This window comes from Eucalyptus grandis, chromosome 3, assembly GCF_016545825.1.
Source record: "Eucalyptus grandis isolate ANBG69807.140 chromosome 3, ASM1654582v1, whole genome shotgun sequence".
NCBI lineage: Eukaryota > Viridiplantae > Streptophyta > Magnoliopsida > Myrtales > Myrtaceae > Eucalyptus > Eucalyptus grandis.
In genome coordinates this window covers 487,709-502,461 of record NC_052614.1, presented here as the reverse complement: position 1 = coordinate 502,461, position 14,753 = coordinate 487,709, and the positions used below count along the sequence as shown (strand labels likewise).

Here is a 14,753-nt window from a genome sequence, read left to right as displayed (position 1 = left end):
TACCTACCAAAATAAACAATGCATACCCACAAAATAAACAAGGTATTCCACCCCCCCCAACGACGTTGGGGCTAAGATGGGCTAAACCATTCTTAAATATGAGGTCAATAGGTGAAACCTTCCAAAAAAAACATTTATGTATTGCGAAATATGACTATTTACAGCCGAGATGATTTTACATAAAATTGGGTTTATTTTTCTAAGGATGGACTTTTTTGGTACGGGAAATTTTAGTAACTTTCAAACACATGCTTTTAAAGTTTTATTTATTTTTTTTCCCAAAGCATGAATTTATATATAATTCGAGATACTAAAGTTAGCTAAGAATATGGGGTTCCTTGCAAGTTAAACCGAACAATTGATGACATGATTTCTTAGCACCAATTTTCCAATTATCACTATTTATTATTTTCGAAGACAAAGGACAAGAAAATCTAGGGTTTATTATGCGGCATGGGTCAAGCTCCATCTTCCCGGAAACTTTGTCTCTATCAATTCTGCATTATTGAGCGTCCTATTCCTATTGACTGTTTAATATGCTCTTTCATCCTTTATGTATTTTCTCAATTATATGTTTTGTTGTGTTTCGATCATGGGATCAAGACAAAAATACTTGAAGGAATCTAGAGACTGCTTTTTCTGACCAAATCTACCTCATTCGATATGCCTATTCTAGATTCATCTATACAAGGTGAACTTTTCTCATCTACATTTTCCCACTCATTTGCATCAGTCGATATGGATTTATGTGCGCGGAATATACACAGAAATTAAAAAATATATATACACACACTACCATGGTTAATCAAGCAGTTGAAACTTTCTTCTTTACTATAATAATCTAATTAATATTAAGTTCACTAATCTCTATTTTTGCAAATGAACTCTATTTGTATGCACCGGATAAGACTTTACCCATAAGAGATAAGTATAATTATTTTTAAAGTTACCCTAAATGGTTTATGGTGATATGCATAATAAAAGTGAAAGTTTATAAACAAGTCATTTTGTTAAAAATCGTATATCTTAAACAAAAAAAAAACTTTATCAGAAAACCGGTCCATAAATTTGCTCGACAGCGAAAAAGAGAATTAGGTTTCTTGAAAATTAAACTAATCTATATGGGAAAAAAAATCTAACAATAAAAAAGAAAACATAGTGCCCAACAATACGCAAAAACAGAATATGTGAAATCCTTAACCATGCTAGTTAGATCCTAAAGAAAAGAAGGAAAGTAAATAAATATGTGGCACCAATTTAAATTACAATTTAAAGATCCCGGGTAATTTTTGTACTTTTGTTGGGACTTAGTTGGGTTTAATCATATAAAGAGTGGAAATAGCGCCGCCTCATTTCAAATATAAAATTACCAAAGTTGGATTAAAAAAGATGGAAACAAGGACAACAAAGAGCCGAAAAGAATTTGCTCTTTTGACGGATGAAGATGAGGCGAAAAATTGAAGTAAACCACCCCCCGGAACCCGTTCGTGGGAGGGTCAGGGCACGTATGAATCCAGCTCATAGGAATTTACGAGCGCATTCATGGATGGACCAGACCAAGAGAGAAACATGGGAGACAGTGAATTGGTAATATTCCCTCGTGGGGCGTTGAGCATATGCCACAAGCAGAGGCAGGGAGATTTAGAGAGAGAGAGAGCGTCCTAAGAAGTCCATGAGCTTCACGTTTGGTTGTAGGTGTTGAAGAGGAGGAGGACGACAGCTCGCCTTCACCGTCCCAACAGGTCAAGCTCTCTCTCTCTCTCTCTCTTTTCTCTCTCTGCGCCAACAAACAAACGAATCATTGTCCTTCTTTCTCTCTCTTACTCGGACGAGAAAGGGACAAAAAGGGGAAGAAGAGGAGGAGGAGGAAAGAAAAGGAGGAGATGGACATGGAGGTGTCGTCCAATTCGACCATTATCTCGGCGCAGACGTAATTCCTCCTCTCTCTCTCTCTCTCTTTCTCCTCCACAGGGCTTTTCCCAGATTTACTCCTTCTTCCCCTTTTCGTCCGGCCCGTCGTCTCGCGTTGGCTATTTCCAATTTCACCCAAAAGTTCTCTCATCCGCTAGCTCATTTCCCTGATCCCCTCCCTTCCTTTCCTCTCTCTCCCCCTCCCTCTCTTTTCTCCTTCTCCGGCGACCCTTTTGGCGTTTCTGCGAAATTGTAAATCTTTCGCTCGATAATTCTTTCGTAATCGGACAAAAGTTGGGAACTTTTTCTCTGGGTTTGATAGGTTTTTGGGTTTTCCGAGAAGCATGTCGGAATCGATACCGAGGTTGGAGAGTGGGGGGTCATCGGATCGTCGTCGTTTTGAGGGTTTAAGAGGAGTCCAATGGCGTTTGGATCTCGGGGTCATACCTGCCGCTCCGTCTTCCTCGATCGACGATCTCCGCCGCGTCACCGCCGATTCTAGGCGACGGTAACTTCCAGAGCTTCTTCTTTTTACTTTATTTTCGATTGACTTGATCTGTGCAGCTTTGCTTGGAACGTGATGGAGAGCTCAGGATGCATTGTGCTTTGCCTCGTGCGAATTTCGCTTTCCCACGATGTGTTTATTTTTGTTTTCGAGATTTACCCAAGTTGTTTTCATGGCTAAAATAAATTGGGTTCAGCTTGTAATCTGAATTGGGAAGGAATTCATCGTGTGGAAGCTGGGTAAGGTTCATCTCGGTTCTGTAAGTGGAAGTGCCACATGGAAGAGCAATAACAATGTCGGCTTTAGCTCCGTGTTCACACATGGAATGGTGATTATGTCAATAGATCTCCCACGTCCTTGAGCAAGTAATTGAAAACTTGCGCGCATTTTGAGGTTTTGAATTTCGGTCATCTGCTTTCCAGCTTATGCTCCATAGACTACAATTCCCTTCTGTGGTGATGGAGCCTTGTGGGGGTTAACATGCCCTGTCATCTTAGACCTGTTTAGTGTGAACCACTACGAGAAAAAACCCAAAGAAGCTTATAAGGTGAAGCCGCAGTCTTGAATAACATTGAACAATAGGAAGGTTCTTCTGCAACTCCATCTCTCTTTCTGTAGAGCCCTGCTGCAGCTGATTGAAACCCAGGATTCATGTAAAAAAGTGTAAAAAGAAGTAGGATTAGGTTTTAGATCTATGAATAACTTTTGGTGGAGGACTCTTTGCTTGTTTATTTTATCTTTCTTGCCGCTTTATAATCCACCAGGGTGGTCAAGAGATTTGATTGGACATTATTCCATCCACTTAAAGCACAAAACTTGTTAATGTCACTAGTCTGCATGGGTGCATTACAGGAATGCCTTGTCATCATAAGCATGCTGCTTAAATGCAATTTATCGCTGGCTTTAGTCATCAGATGAGAACTTTGGATGTAATTTTGCAATCTGGTCTTGGTTAATTGCTTTATGTTCATTATATTTACATCTCTCAGATATGCAAGTTTGAGGAGGCGCCTTCTGGTGGATCCGCATATTTCAAAGGATGGAAGTAATTCACCTAATCTTGCAATGGACAATCCATTGTCACAAAACCCAGGTTAATTCTAGTCCTACTGATGTGCTCCTTCTCGATATGTTCATTTTATCTTTTTGTAAACAACTGTTAGTATACTTTACAATGAAATCTCTTGTAAAATTTGCTCGTTCATACATTCTAACCAATCCTAGGACATGAATAAAGAAAATATAGAGAAAAGGAGGATCCTTTTGCGGAGGATCATTTTGTGGACAACATTGAGGATTTGGAATTTGGTTTGCTTTTCGAGATTTAAGTGGAAGGGTGACATTCGCATGCATAATTAGGATAATCAAAATTTAGCTAGTGGATATCAGATCGACAATTGGGACATAACATGATGTGGTCCCATGCACCCATATTTTGCGTAAATGTGGTTTCTCCAAATTGTACTTTAGTCTAGTCGTAACTGTTGTAGAAGAAGACATTAAATTGTGTGTATCCTGTTAAGTTACATCATCGCTAATTTATTGAAAAGCTGTTCGTTATCCATTGCCAGACAGCAGCTGGGGTCGCTTCTTTCGGAATGCTGAGCTGGAGAAGATGGTTGATCAAGATTTATTACGCTTATATCCAGAAGATGGGAGTTACTTTCAGACACCAGGATGCCAAGGCATGCTAAGAAGGATACTATTGTTGTGGTGCCTTAGACATCCAGAATATGGTTACAGACAGGGTAAATACCGTGCATAGAAGATAGTTACAATCATTTCTTTATTCGTTTCGATGACTGGGCGGTATGGAAATAAAGTACGTATAGGAAGTATCTTAGATATATCTGATGATGCTTAAGATATTGGCATTTCAAACATAGGAAGTTCATTGAATTTGGCATTGGCATGAAGTGTCACTTTTTCTTCTGCAGGGATGCATGAACTGTTGGCACCATTGGTCTATGTTCTCCATGTTGACATTGAACGTCTCTCTCAAGTGCGAGAACTTTATGAAGAGCACTTTACTGACAAGTTTGATGAGTTATCATTTCATGACAATGATCTTACATATAATTTCGATTTCAAAAAGTTCTCCGATACTCTGGAGAATGGAAGCTCCCAAGAAAATGCATCCAAGGTGAGGAGTATCAATGAGCTTGATCCCGAGATACAGAAGATTATATTGTTAAGTGATGCCTATGGGGCTGAAGGTGAACTGGGCATTGTATTATCTGAAAAATTTATGGAACATGATGCATACTGCATGTTTGATGCATTGATGAGTGGGGTCAACGGGTCTGTAGCCATGGCAGACTTCTTTGCACACTCACCTGCATGTGGGTCTAAGGCTGCCCTGCCTCCCATAATTGAGGCTTCCGCCGCACTGTACCATCTGCTATCTACCGTTGATTCATCTTTACACAGTCACCTCGTTGAGCTGGGGGTTGAGCCACAATACTTTGCACTTCGTTGGCTACGTGTTTTATTTGGTCGTGAGTTCTCACTCCAAGACCTTTTGGCAATCTGGGATGAGATTTTTGCACAAGACAATAGAAAAATGGACATAGTTGCAGAAGATGATGAAGGATCTAGCTTCAGAATTCTCAGTTCTTCTCGAGGAGTGTTTATTGCTGGTATTGCCGTTTCTATGATCCTTCACTTGAGATCTTCCCTGCTTGCTGCTGAGAATGCTACTTCCTGTCTTCAGAAATTGCTGAATTTCCCTCAGAATGTCGATCTAATGAAACTGATAGAGAAGGCAAGGTCATTGCAGGCGCTCGCTCTGGAAGTTAATACTTCTACCTCTTCTTCGTCCAGTGGGGCTTTTGTCCAGAGTAAGCGAATGGTAGGTAGAGGCCATAGCCTGTCATCCGACTCCATATCTCCTAGAACTCCATTAAATTTGGTACCTGATAGCTACTGGGAAGAGAGGTGGAGGAATCTGCATAAAGAAGAAGAACTTAAAGGGGGTAGTTTACAGAAACAAGTTTCGACCAAGAAAAAGGGATGGTCGGAGAAAGTAAAATTGAGTCTTTCCAGAACGGAGTCTGATCCATCTCCAGCTAAGGCTGAGAACATCAAAAAGGTTACTAGGACATCCGTGAGGCGTAGTTTGTTGGAAGATTTGTCTCGGCAGCTTGGCTCTGATGAAGGTGCTGAGAAAAGGAGCAGCCATCAAATTGGAGGTCAGAAGGATCATCTCTCTGTTAAAGATGATTTGGCTAGATCAGAAATCCATAATGAGTTTAGTTGTGCTGATGAGGAGAGACGTTTAAGTGCCAATTGTGGGAGCGAAGAGAATTCCTCAATATTCTCTGACCCAGTTAGTCCTCTTAGTGGTCCTATTGACCATGAGAATGACTCTGAGAAAAGCAGTGTCGTCTCGAACTTATCCCTCGATGAACATGATGATCAACTGCAAAGCACAGGCTGTACGGTGGAGGATTCACCTCTACCTGTCTCTGATGTTCCTGACAACACCTCTCTAAAATCCGAACCAAACAACGATCCAGCAGGGAAGGCTGCAATAGGTGTGAAGGAACGGAGGCCTCTCTCTGGTAAATTCCAATGGCTTTGGAAGTTTGGACGGAATGCTAGTGCTGAGGAGACATCTAATAAAGAGGAATCTCCTGAGGCTTCAAAATCTTCTGATGTTGAAACCATATATCATGATGCAGCTGATCATTCTGTAATTGATCACAGCATTTCTTCTGGTGGTATTAAAGGGGATTCCATTGATGGGAATATGATTGGTTCCTTGAGGAATCTGGGACAGTCTATGATTGAACATATTCAGGTATCTTTTCTTCTCATTGATCTTAACCTCTGTGTAAATGTAGCAAATCCCACAAAAGGAAAAGGAATGGCATTCATAGAAAAGACAAATTTGTGGGGCAGACATCTTACTTTTTGCACATGTGATTTGCAAGTTATATTTGTTTGTCATGCCAAATGAATTAAATATGGTTTAGTGAAGTTGTTGTCTTTCTGCTTCTTAGTACTTTAGCTCTAGAGCAGGCTTGAAGGTTAGGGAAAGATGGGATGAATTTCATGAGGGTAAAGCAAGATTGAGCATGATACAGCTACTAGTTTATAACTGAAACTACCCCTGTTAGATGCAGCAGCTTGTGATATCCTATGATAGAGCAAGTTTTTCGTTTGACAAATGCAAGAGCTATGATGATGTAACTTACACGTCATTTTCGTACATGAGGAGGTTGAAGGAAGCCTAACAATGGCAAAAGATTCTATGCACATTACCGATGCTCATGAAAATTCAGATGGTTCCAATTTTAGTGCTGCTTTGTTGATGTTGAAACTTTCCTATACGCTTTTTTTGATTTGAGTTTCTGGAAATGATATGTCTATGATGAGTTTTATGGGGTTCAAAATGCCTTTGAAACCAACTTCTGATGGTCATGTGATCTTGTGCAGGTGATCGAGTCAGTTTTCCAGCAAGATCGGGGCCAAGTTGGCTCACTGGAGAATTTCTCTAAGAATCTATTAGTTGGAAAAGGGCAGGTGACTGCCATGAGCGCCCTCAAAGAGCTTCGCAAAATTAGCAATCTTCTCTCCGAGATGTGAGGCGCAGAATAAATCTCTCGCTTGTATATATCTTTTTGTAATTATTATTTGCTTAGTCCCTGGACGGTCGTTATCCTGTGGCTCCTCCAACATTGCCGGCGAAAATATATATTTTTGAATCTTGAAGAGAGAACTGCATGTAATTATATGTCAGCTTAGAAATTGGAAGTGAGGTGATGATGATGCCTATCGTTCTCAAGTCTGGTGAATGTAATTGCGTTCAAACTAGATTTCCATGTTCTTGCTTCATTTACGAGTTTTGCAATAGGAAATCACTTTCTCCACCTTGACCTTGCAAATTCAACCGTGATCTCTCCTGGGAAATAGCAGTAAGGGGAAATCTACTGATGTTTTTGTTTTCTAAGGGATGGCTTGAAATTTCAAATGCCAAGCCTCCTTTTCATTAGTGGAAAAGGTAATCTTCACGTATTCTTCTCCCATCCAACGACGATGCTGCCACATCACATCCATTAATTTCCGTCTGCATCGTACGCACGGATGTTGTATCTTCACATATACCAAGTTGCAAATCAGGTTATACAAAAGACGGAAGTAAGGTTACACCATCGTGTTCACGAGAAACAAAAACTGTGTAGGAACGGAAACAAGCGAGAAGAAAGGAAGGTCCTCTACAAAATTTGAGTTAAAATGGAATGGTAAACATGAGACTGGCCCATCAAAGAAGTGGGCCCGTCGGGTTTGTTCTGGGTCGAAAATAATTCAATTTAAAATGATCTTTTTAATTTATATCGGCTGATTTTATATAATACGATTTTAGCTACTGATACTTGATCCACCCCAACCAAAAAAAATCTTGCCACGCCCAACCCGGACTCGACCCAATACACGCTCAATTCTTAGCAGTTTTTCTCCTTAAGTTGTTTTCTCTGAAAAACGTATGAGATTGGCTTGCCGAGCCAATAAGGGAGCTCGGAAGTCAGTTATGGAGGGATTTAGAGGTGGTGGTGAAAGTGAAGACTAGTGGATCTTGCTTAGATGACGAGCAATGCCCCCACTTTTGTGAATCAAATCGCTTCCAAGAATCGGCCGGCCACAGGGGCCGGCATACATCCTTAGCTCTAACGCACTAATTGGGAACAGTTTCTGTGACACACACATAACGCACTAATTTTCCGTTATTTGACCTTTTTATTAAAGTAAAAGGATCAGTTACAGGGCCGCAAGGGGGTGCAAAACCCATATACAGAGGGAGCTAAAAGAACTGAAAGCCATGTCCAAAGCAGCGCGCAAAACCAAAAGGGAGCCCAGGTACTAAACAAATCATCAACTGCATAACTCCAGGCATTTACAATTACATCCAAGGAGTTGGTAAATGACCTACACAACGTCAATCTGAAAAGTCGATATTGAATCTTCTTTCGTGACGCTGACAGAGAAGACAACAAGAGAGATAAAGTTAAGTAGCAGTAGTTAGAGAGCGAATGATAACTATCTTGATCATAAATTGATTTATTTCTATTCCTAAATGAATTTCTGAGTAAAAATACACATTTCATAATGACACAATATTCTTTTTCTGAATAAAAATTCGCTTGATAACAATACAAAATTTCTTTTTCTCAGGCGCTAGCATGGATGACAAGCAGTAGATGGCGAGCAGGCGGGCAGGCAGACAGTGGAATAGGGGGCGGGTGGACAATGAGCAGACGGCAAGCGGACAGTGGGCGGGTTGACGTTGTGTGGGTCATTACCAACATATCTAGAGTCGATGGAACGTTTAACCTCTGTTTAGAATTCTCCACTTCCTTTCAATCTGAATAGTTTTATTAAAATTAATGAATCATGTCAAGTCCCTCTGCCAGTGAGCACTAACTAATCATAGACAACGGCTTTCAAGAGGATCTTGAGACGAGAGAGATGAAGATAGAGACAAAGGAGACTAAAGCGAAGCTTGCCCACTACACATGTGCAAAGTCATATCAACCAGAAAACAGAGAGACTACCGATGCTGAAGACAGATGACTTTTGACTCCCAGCGAAGATGGGTGGCAACGACGCCAGAGATAGGCAGTGGAGCATCGGCACCGCCGATCAATTGGGATAAAAGAGGAGGGTGAAAGCTCACCGAGAACACAAATTGGCAGATTGTGATCGATGGAATCTAGGAGGGAGAGAGAGAGATGACAGGAGCGAAGATCGAATAGGGACCGAGACCTGTATTTTAACTTGTTTTACTATCTTGAAATTATGGGCTACAAGTGGACTTATAATAAACCCATTCAAATCCATCTTTTTCAGGAACTTATATTTCAAATTTAAGTTGACTGATATATAACTCACTTTAACAAAATTGAGTTTGAATCTAAACTTATGACTCATTTTGACAGCCCGACACGAGACTACGCTTTTAAACAAAATCCCTTGGATTGATATATGTTTCATATAAAAGGAGAACAAACTGAATGGTTCGAAACCAATTTATCCAAGATCCTTCTGTTCCTGTAATATACCTCTCTCCTCCTATATCAACATAGACCCAGCTATGACTTTTGTACATTTATTTCAAAAAAAAAAACACTAAAACACAAAAAGCATTAGATTGAGCCTCTGAAGCCACTGCCTGGCTAAACCGCTTAACCTAATCAATGTTGTGAAAACCAGGGAGCAAGGAAGAGATAAAACCGAAGACAATCATCTGGATTTCCTTCACAATCCCCCACCAATTATTGGCCCCATTCTCAGCACCCGGTTCTGCTGCATTCCGGTTCTCAGCTGCCTGATTTCCATCGTCTTCCACTGCATGGTTCTCGTTCTCAGCGCCAGCTTGTCCATCAACTGAATTACATTTCAGGAAATATAAATTTGCATTGACCAGAAAAAAACATCAATTTGATGGGCACAATTGTCATATACCAAACACCACTACTAGTGCTTTGTCTATCCTTGCTCCATGGAAAACATGACAATCTCTCCCATATCTCACAAAGCAGCCAGTAGATACATGGACTGTCATATGCATGGAAGCAGAAATTAAACTCTTTTGAATAGATTTCTCTACTCTGAGGCTTCTAGAAATGTTTTACTAGAACACAGTAGAACCCTAGGAGATATAGAGTTAATTTCACAAAATAAGGGACTTGTAAGGACATCATCATATGATGGAAAAGGTACTAAAATCTAAGAATTGACTCTCTAAGAGACAACTCTATGGATCAACTGTATGAAATATAATAGAGTTGACTTTAACTTTCCCTGGATTGAGGTTGACAATGCATGAATTTTGCATTTCTCTGAATGAAATGTACCTGCCAGGGGCTGATTTTCATTTCCTTGACCTGCAGCAGGTGGGTCATTCTCAGCTCTGACAGCAGGCCTTGGTGGATGAGGAGGTGCAGCCGCTCTCTGCATGCCTTGAGAAAGCCATCGAATCAATGGCGCCAGAGCTCCAGTTTGATACCTACATAAGCCAGTGTCCACAGAGTCAGCTTTACATTCAATAGAGATGTTGCTAACACGAAATCCAAGACAAAATGAGAACTCTGGGAGTCTCTTATTCCCTGACTCCAAATGACAACGATTCCTCAGCATGCATTAATTAGCGTCACATGACAAAATAACATAACAAACCAGACCAAGGAGGATAAAAGTGCAATATTCCCCCATCTATAAGTAAGATTCCCATACTAGAAATTAAACAAATAAGGCAACGAATAAATAAGTCCTTGCATTAATCAAATGGAGAGGTTCACATGCAACGATCTGCAAACTCATCAGTAGGCCTAGACACTTACAGATAAATGATGGAAGCAAAAAACACAAGGACAACCAGCCTTTGTCTTGATCCATCTTGGTTGAACAAAAATATCACAGCAGCCAGCTTCAAAATGAGCAACAAATCAAGCTGAATTGCAATCTGAAATCTTCTCACAACAACTTGTCTCTGAGGTGCAGGCTGTTGCTGGGGGTTCTGTTGCTGGTGGCCCACCTGCCCCTGTTCCTCACCTGTTGACCCCGCCTCATGAACTCTTCTACTATAAGCACACAAGCAACAAAGTATAACAAGATCGATTATTATTGAGAATCAATATTTTCATCTGATTCTCAGTATTGATGCATCACATGAGAACTTCAACCTTAAGAAACTTAGGCATACAACCAATGTCTAAAAAACCGGAGGTGATGCTGGAGAACCGGTGAAATCAGCTGATTTAATGTGAGGTGCGTTAAAGTTATATAATAGCCAATATACATTAAAAAAAATGCATATAAGTTCCAGGTGTGTGGCACAGCACAACTGGTTTGTGCTTTTAATGTGCATTGAGAAGGCTCGAGTTCGAGACATATGGCCTAAAACTTCGTAAATTTTTTTCAAAATGGGAAATAAACTTAACTTTATACATGTAAATTGGCAAGACTAAGTACACAAAGGAGATTGGATCAGCTGGTATAATTGCCGACTTGACTTCCATCCATGCACAATTTCCAGACCTTTATTTTATAAAGTCAATGAACCGGTCAAAGATCCATTTTAACCAAAACAGTAGGAACTTGTCTACTATAAGCACACAAGCAACAAAGTACTAAAAGATCATTTATGATTAAATATAAATTTTTCATCCTATTTTCAAACTCAATTCAGATATTAGTTTATGAAAGCTCATATGAGAAGTTTAACCTTAAGAAACTTAGACATATGACCAATGTATTAAAAATTTTACAGAAGGACAAACTGGAGAACTGATCAATTCAACCAGGAGAACTGGACAAACCGGCTGGTCTAAAGTGAGATGAGTTGAAGTTATATAATAGCCTGCATATAAGCACAAGTTCCAGGCGTGTGGTTCAGCTAACTGGTATGGGCTTTTAATGTGTATCAAGAGGACTCAACTTCAAGACTCAAAGCCTGTAACTTTGTAAATCCTTTTCAGATGGGAAATTAACCAACTCTATATATGTACATTAGCAAGAATACGTAAAGGTAATCGGCTAAGGTCGTAAAATTGCCAAATTAACTTCCATCCGTGCATGATTTGAAAACTTCTGTCCACCCATCCTCTTCTTTATTTTAAAAAGTCAAAGAACCGATTGAAAATCTGTTTTAACTGAAACTGCATGACCTGTCTAACTGGTTTCAGCCAGTTCAACAGGCTCTTGACCACCACAGGCATAAGATTCTGACATCAGAGAACAGACCTGTACACGATTGAACAATGCGGTCCAATCCAGTTTCTAAAACACTGCATACGACACACTTTCGAGGCGATAGAAAGAGCATGTTTTTCCACTTACTTCATGAAATAGTATATAGGAGATAAGGAGATGATACTTTTATGCAATTGTCAGCTTGAGGGGGCAGAAAGGAACTGAGCAATATATAGGAGAACTGCTTCTCAGGTAAGGTTTCTAGACCATGAAGGCAAGCATTCAGATAATTTCAATTGATGGATACTACAGATGGATTTCCTGATTACAAATTAATTACAGAAAGACAAATCAACAGCACCAAATAGACCTAACATAAATGATGAATGTCGAATTAATTAAAGCCAAGTTTATAATAGATTTAATGTCCTCGAACAGACAATGGATTGGATGTACTTACGTTGGTATGTTATAGGTAAGAGGGATGAGATTGTTGGATTGGAATCCAGAAAACCCAAGGTACGGAGAAACTGGAACTGCGTAAATGCCAGCTCCCCTATTTGTCTGTTCTTGATTCTGCGAATTACTTAGGCTGGGACCTTGGGTAGGATAGAAGATGGGGAGCATTTGCATACCACCATTTCCAGGAACTGGAAAAGCAGAGGATAACGGAACCTGAGAACACAAAGGCCAGAAGATGGAATGTGACGCAGAGTACAAATATGATCCAGAGTCTATATACTACTTTGAAAAACTCTATGATAAGACAATAACGAAGAAATGGTGCCACCGAAGTTACCAATCAACCAGAAAGCAACATGATTTCATAACCGCGAGCAAATTTAACAGACAACAGAAGCAGTCCTGTATGACAACAGAGCTCGGCAGCGGGAAACGGGTTTTTCTAAACCAAACGTTAAGCTCATCCGATTCACAGGTGCATCTGAACCTAATACATAACTCGATGTGCAAAATTTCAAATAATGGACAGAAGGTCCAAGCAATCGAGCCGCTTATTTTTCCGTCACATCTCAGATACGCGAAAGCAACAAATTCAGCGTGATTTCACGACGAATAGAGAGAAACAGACTCCGCGCATAGGACATTCCACAAGGATCGAGCAACCGAAATCCCCCAAACCAAAACCCTAAGCCACCGCAAATCCAACAGATCGAGTTCTAAGAAGGCGAAACACGAGAGGAAGACGTGCCGGCTAGCACATAAAGGAAGACCTGCGTCTGTTGCCGGATATTGCCTTGAGGGGATTTCTCCGGCGATGACGACGGCGGAGGCGGCGGCGGGGGCTGTGGCGTGGACGACGGCGCGTCGGGCCCTTCCGCCATCGAAGCAAACGCCTCCTCTTCGGTCTCGCGGCTTTGTCGCGCAGATGATGGAGCTGGCGCGCGAGGAGATTCGTTGGGTGCGGGTGCGAGTGCGAGTGAGAGGCTAACGGATCATTCCAAATTGCAGATGCGATGAACGGAGCTCTGGTTTCGTTTTCATTTTGCGGGTCCGCTGGGTTGGGTTTCGTCATTGGGTCCCCACTGAACCAATGGGCTCATGCCATGTCAGCACCTTGAAATGTCATTGCTCAGTCTTCCTTCTTGCAGGGAGGAGAAATGGCCTTGGTCTCTGTCCATATCAAAATTACTCTCTTTTCTCGAATTAGTGAAATTACATATGAGACATGCCAACATTATTTTCTCAACATAAATGATCCATAAACTTTAATTTAATATGTAATTTGATTCATAAATTTTAAATTCGTTCAATGTAATTCTAAACTTTAATTTAATGTGCAATGTGGTTCATGAATTTATAGTTTATTCAATTTGATCCCTAACTTTTGATAGATATTCGATCCAGTCTCTAAATTATATGAAAATGTTTAATATCATCATTCCACTAATTTAATATCAAGGATAACATTGAATTTTTTAATATAGTTTAGGAACTAGATTGAATATGTACCAAAAATTCAAAGATCATATTGAATAAATTAAAATTTTAAGGACCACACCACATTATATTAAAATTCAGAGATTATATTGAATAAAGTAAAAGTTTAATAACCACATTGCACGTTAGGTTTCTATTTGTGTCATTTGTCGTCCCTTCAAAGCAAAATACATTGGGCACACGCAGCGCGCATTTATTCCATTAGAAGGTTTTGACGCAATGCAATTTACCACTGGCGAGCCTTATTATTCTTAATTATTCTTATGATTTTTAATTAGAGATTATATAAGCATTTAACCCATTTCACATGTCACATTTTATCACGAAACCATGGTCCCATTTGGTTCGGCTTTGGGAATGGGCTTTGGGACTAAAGTCCCTTGACCAAATGCAAATGCGTTTGGTTCGTTTTTTTTTTTTTTTTTTTTTTTTGCTACTTTGGCAAGATGCAATTGAATCTCCAAAGAACTCTAAGGGCATTTAATCCAATGTAGCTCTAAAGGTACTTTGGGAATACAAGTCTTCAACACTCTTCATCTTCTCCAAACCATCACATGGAAGCCAATCGGAGGTCGATGATTGCTGGCTAAGGGGTCGCGCGCACCGGCGACGCGCCGGTGACCGTCACCTAGGGTCGCCTGACCCCGGTGACCGTCCGAGGGCCAAATCCGGCGGTCTAGTGGTT

At 40.4% G+C, this 14,753-nt stretch overlaps 2 protein-coding genes across 3 annotated transcripts; one reads left to right on the top strand and one right to left on the bottom strand.

Moving 5' to 3' along the window:
• The first annotated feature begins 1,658 nt into the window (after positions 1 to 1,658).
• On the top strand, positions 1,659 to 7,290 carry LOC104435934. 2 transcript variants are annotated; one of them, XM_018869516.2, is made up of 6 exons: positions 1,659 to 1,742; positions 2,234 to 2,419; positions 3,406 to 3,509; positions 3,988 to 4,164; positions 4,354 to 6,218; positions 6,857 to 7,290. In XM_018869516.2, the coding sequence occupies exons 2-6, from the start codon at positions 2,256 to 2,258 to the stop codon at positions 7,004 to 7,006; spliced, it is 2,460 nt and encodes an 819-aa protein (XP_018725061.1). In that variant the 5' UTR covers positions 1,659 to 1,742; positions 2,234 to 2,255; the 3' UTR covers positions 7,007 to 7,290. The 2 variants fall into 2 exon arrangements, with proteins under 2 accessions (XP_018725061.1, XP_018725060.1); XM_018869515.2 differs by lacking the exon at positions 1,659 to 1,742 and adding an exon at positions 1,774 to 1,930.
• Positions 7,291 to 9,372: 2,082 nt separating this feature from the next.
• Positions 9,373 to 13,594, bottom strand: LOC104435933. Its single transcript, XM_010048641.3, has 5 exons — positions 13,342 to 13,594; positions 12,570 to 12,784; positions 10,759 to 10,998; positions 10,273 to 10,424; positions 9,373 to 9,802 (listed from the first exon to the last, which is right to left on the bottom strand). Exons 1-5 carry the CDS (start codon positions 13,450 to 13,452, stop codon positions 9,606 to 9,608), a joined length of 915 nt encoding a protein of 304 aa, XP_010046943.1. The 5' UTR covers positions 13,453 to 13,594; the 3' UTR covers positions 9,373 to 9,605.
• Positions 13,595 to 14,753: the final 1,159 nt, after the last annotated feature.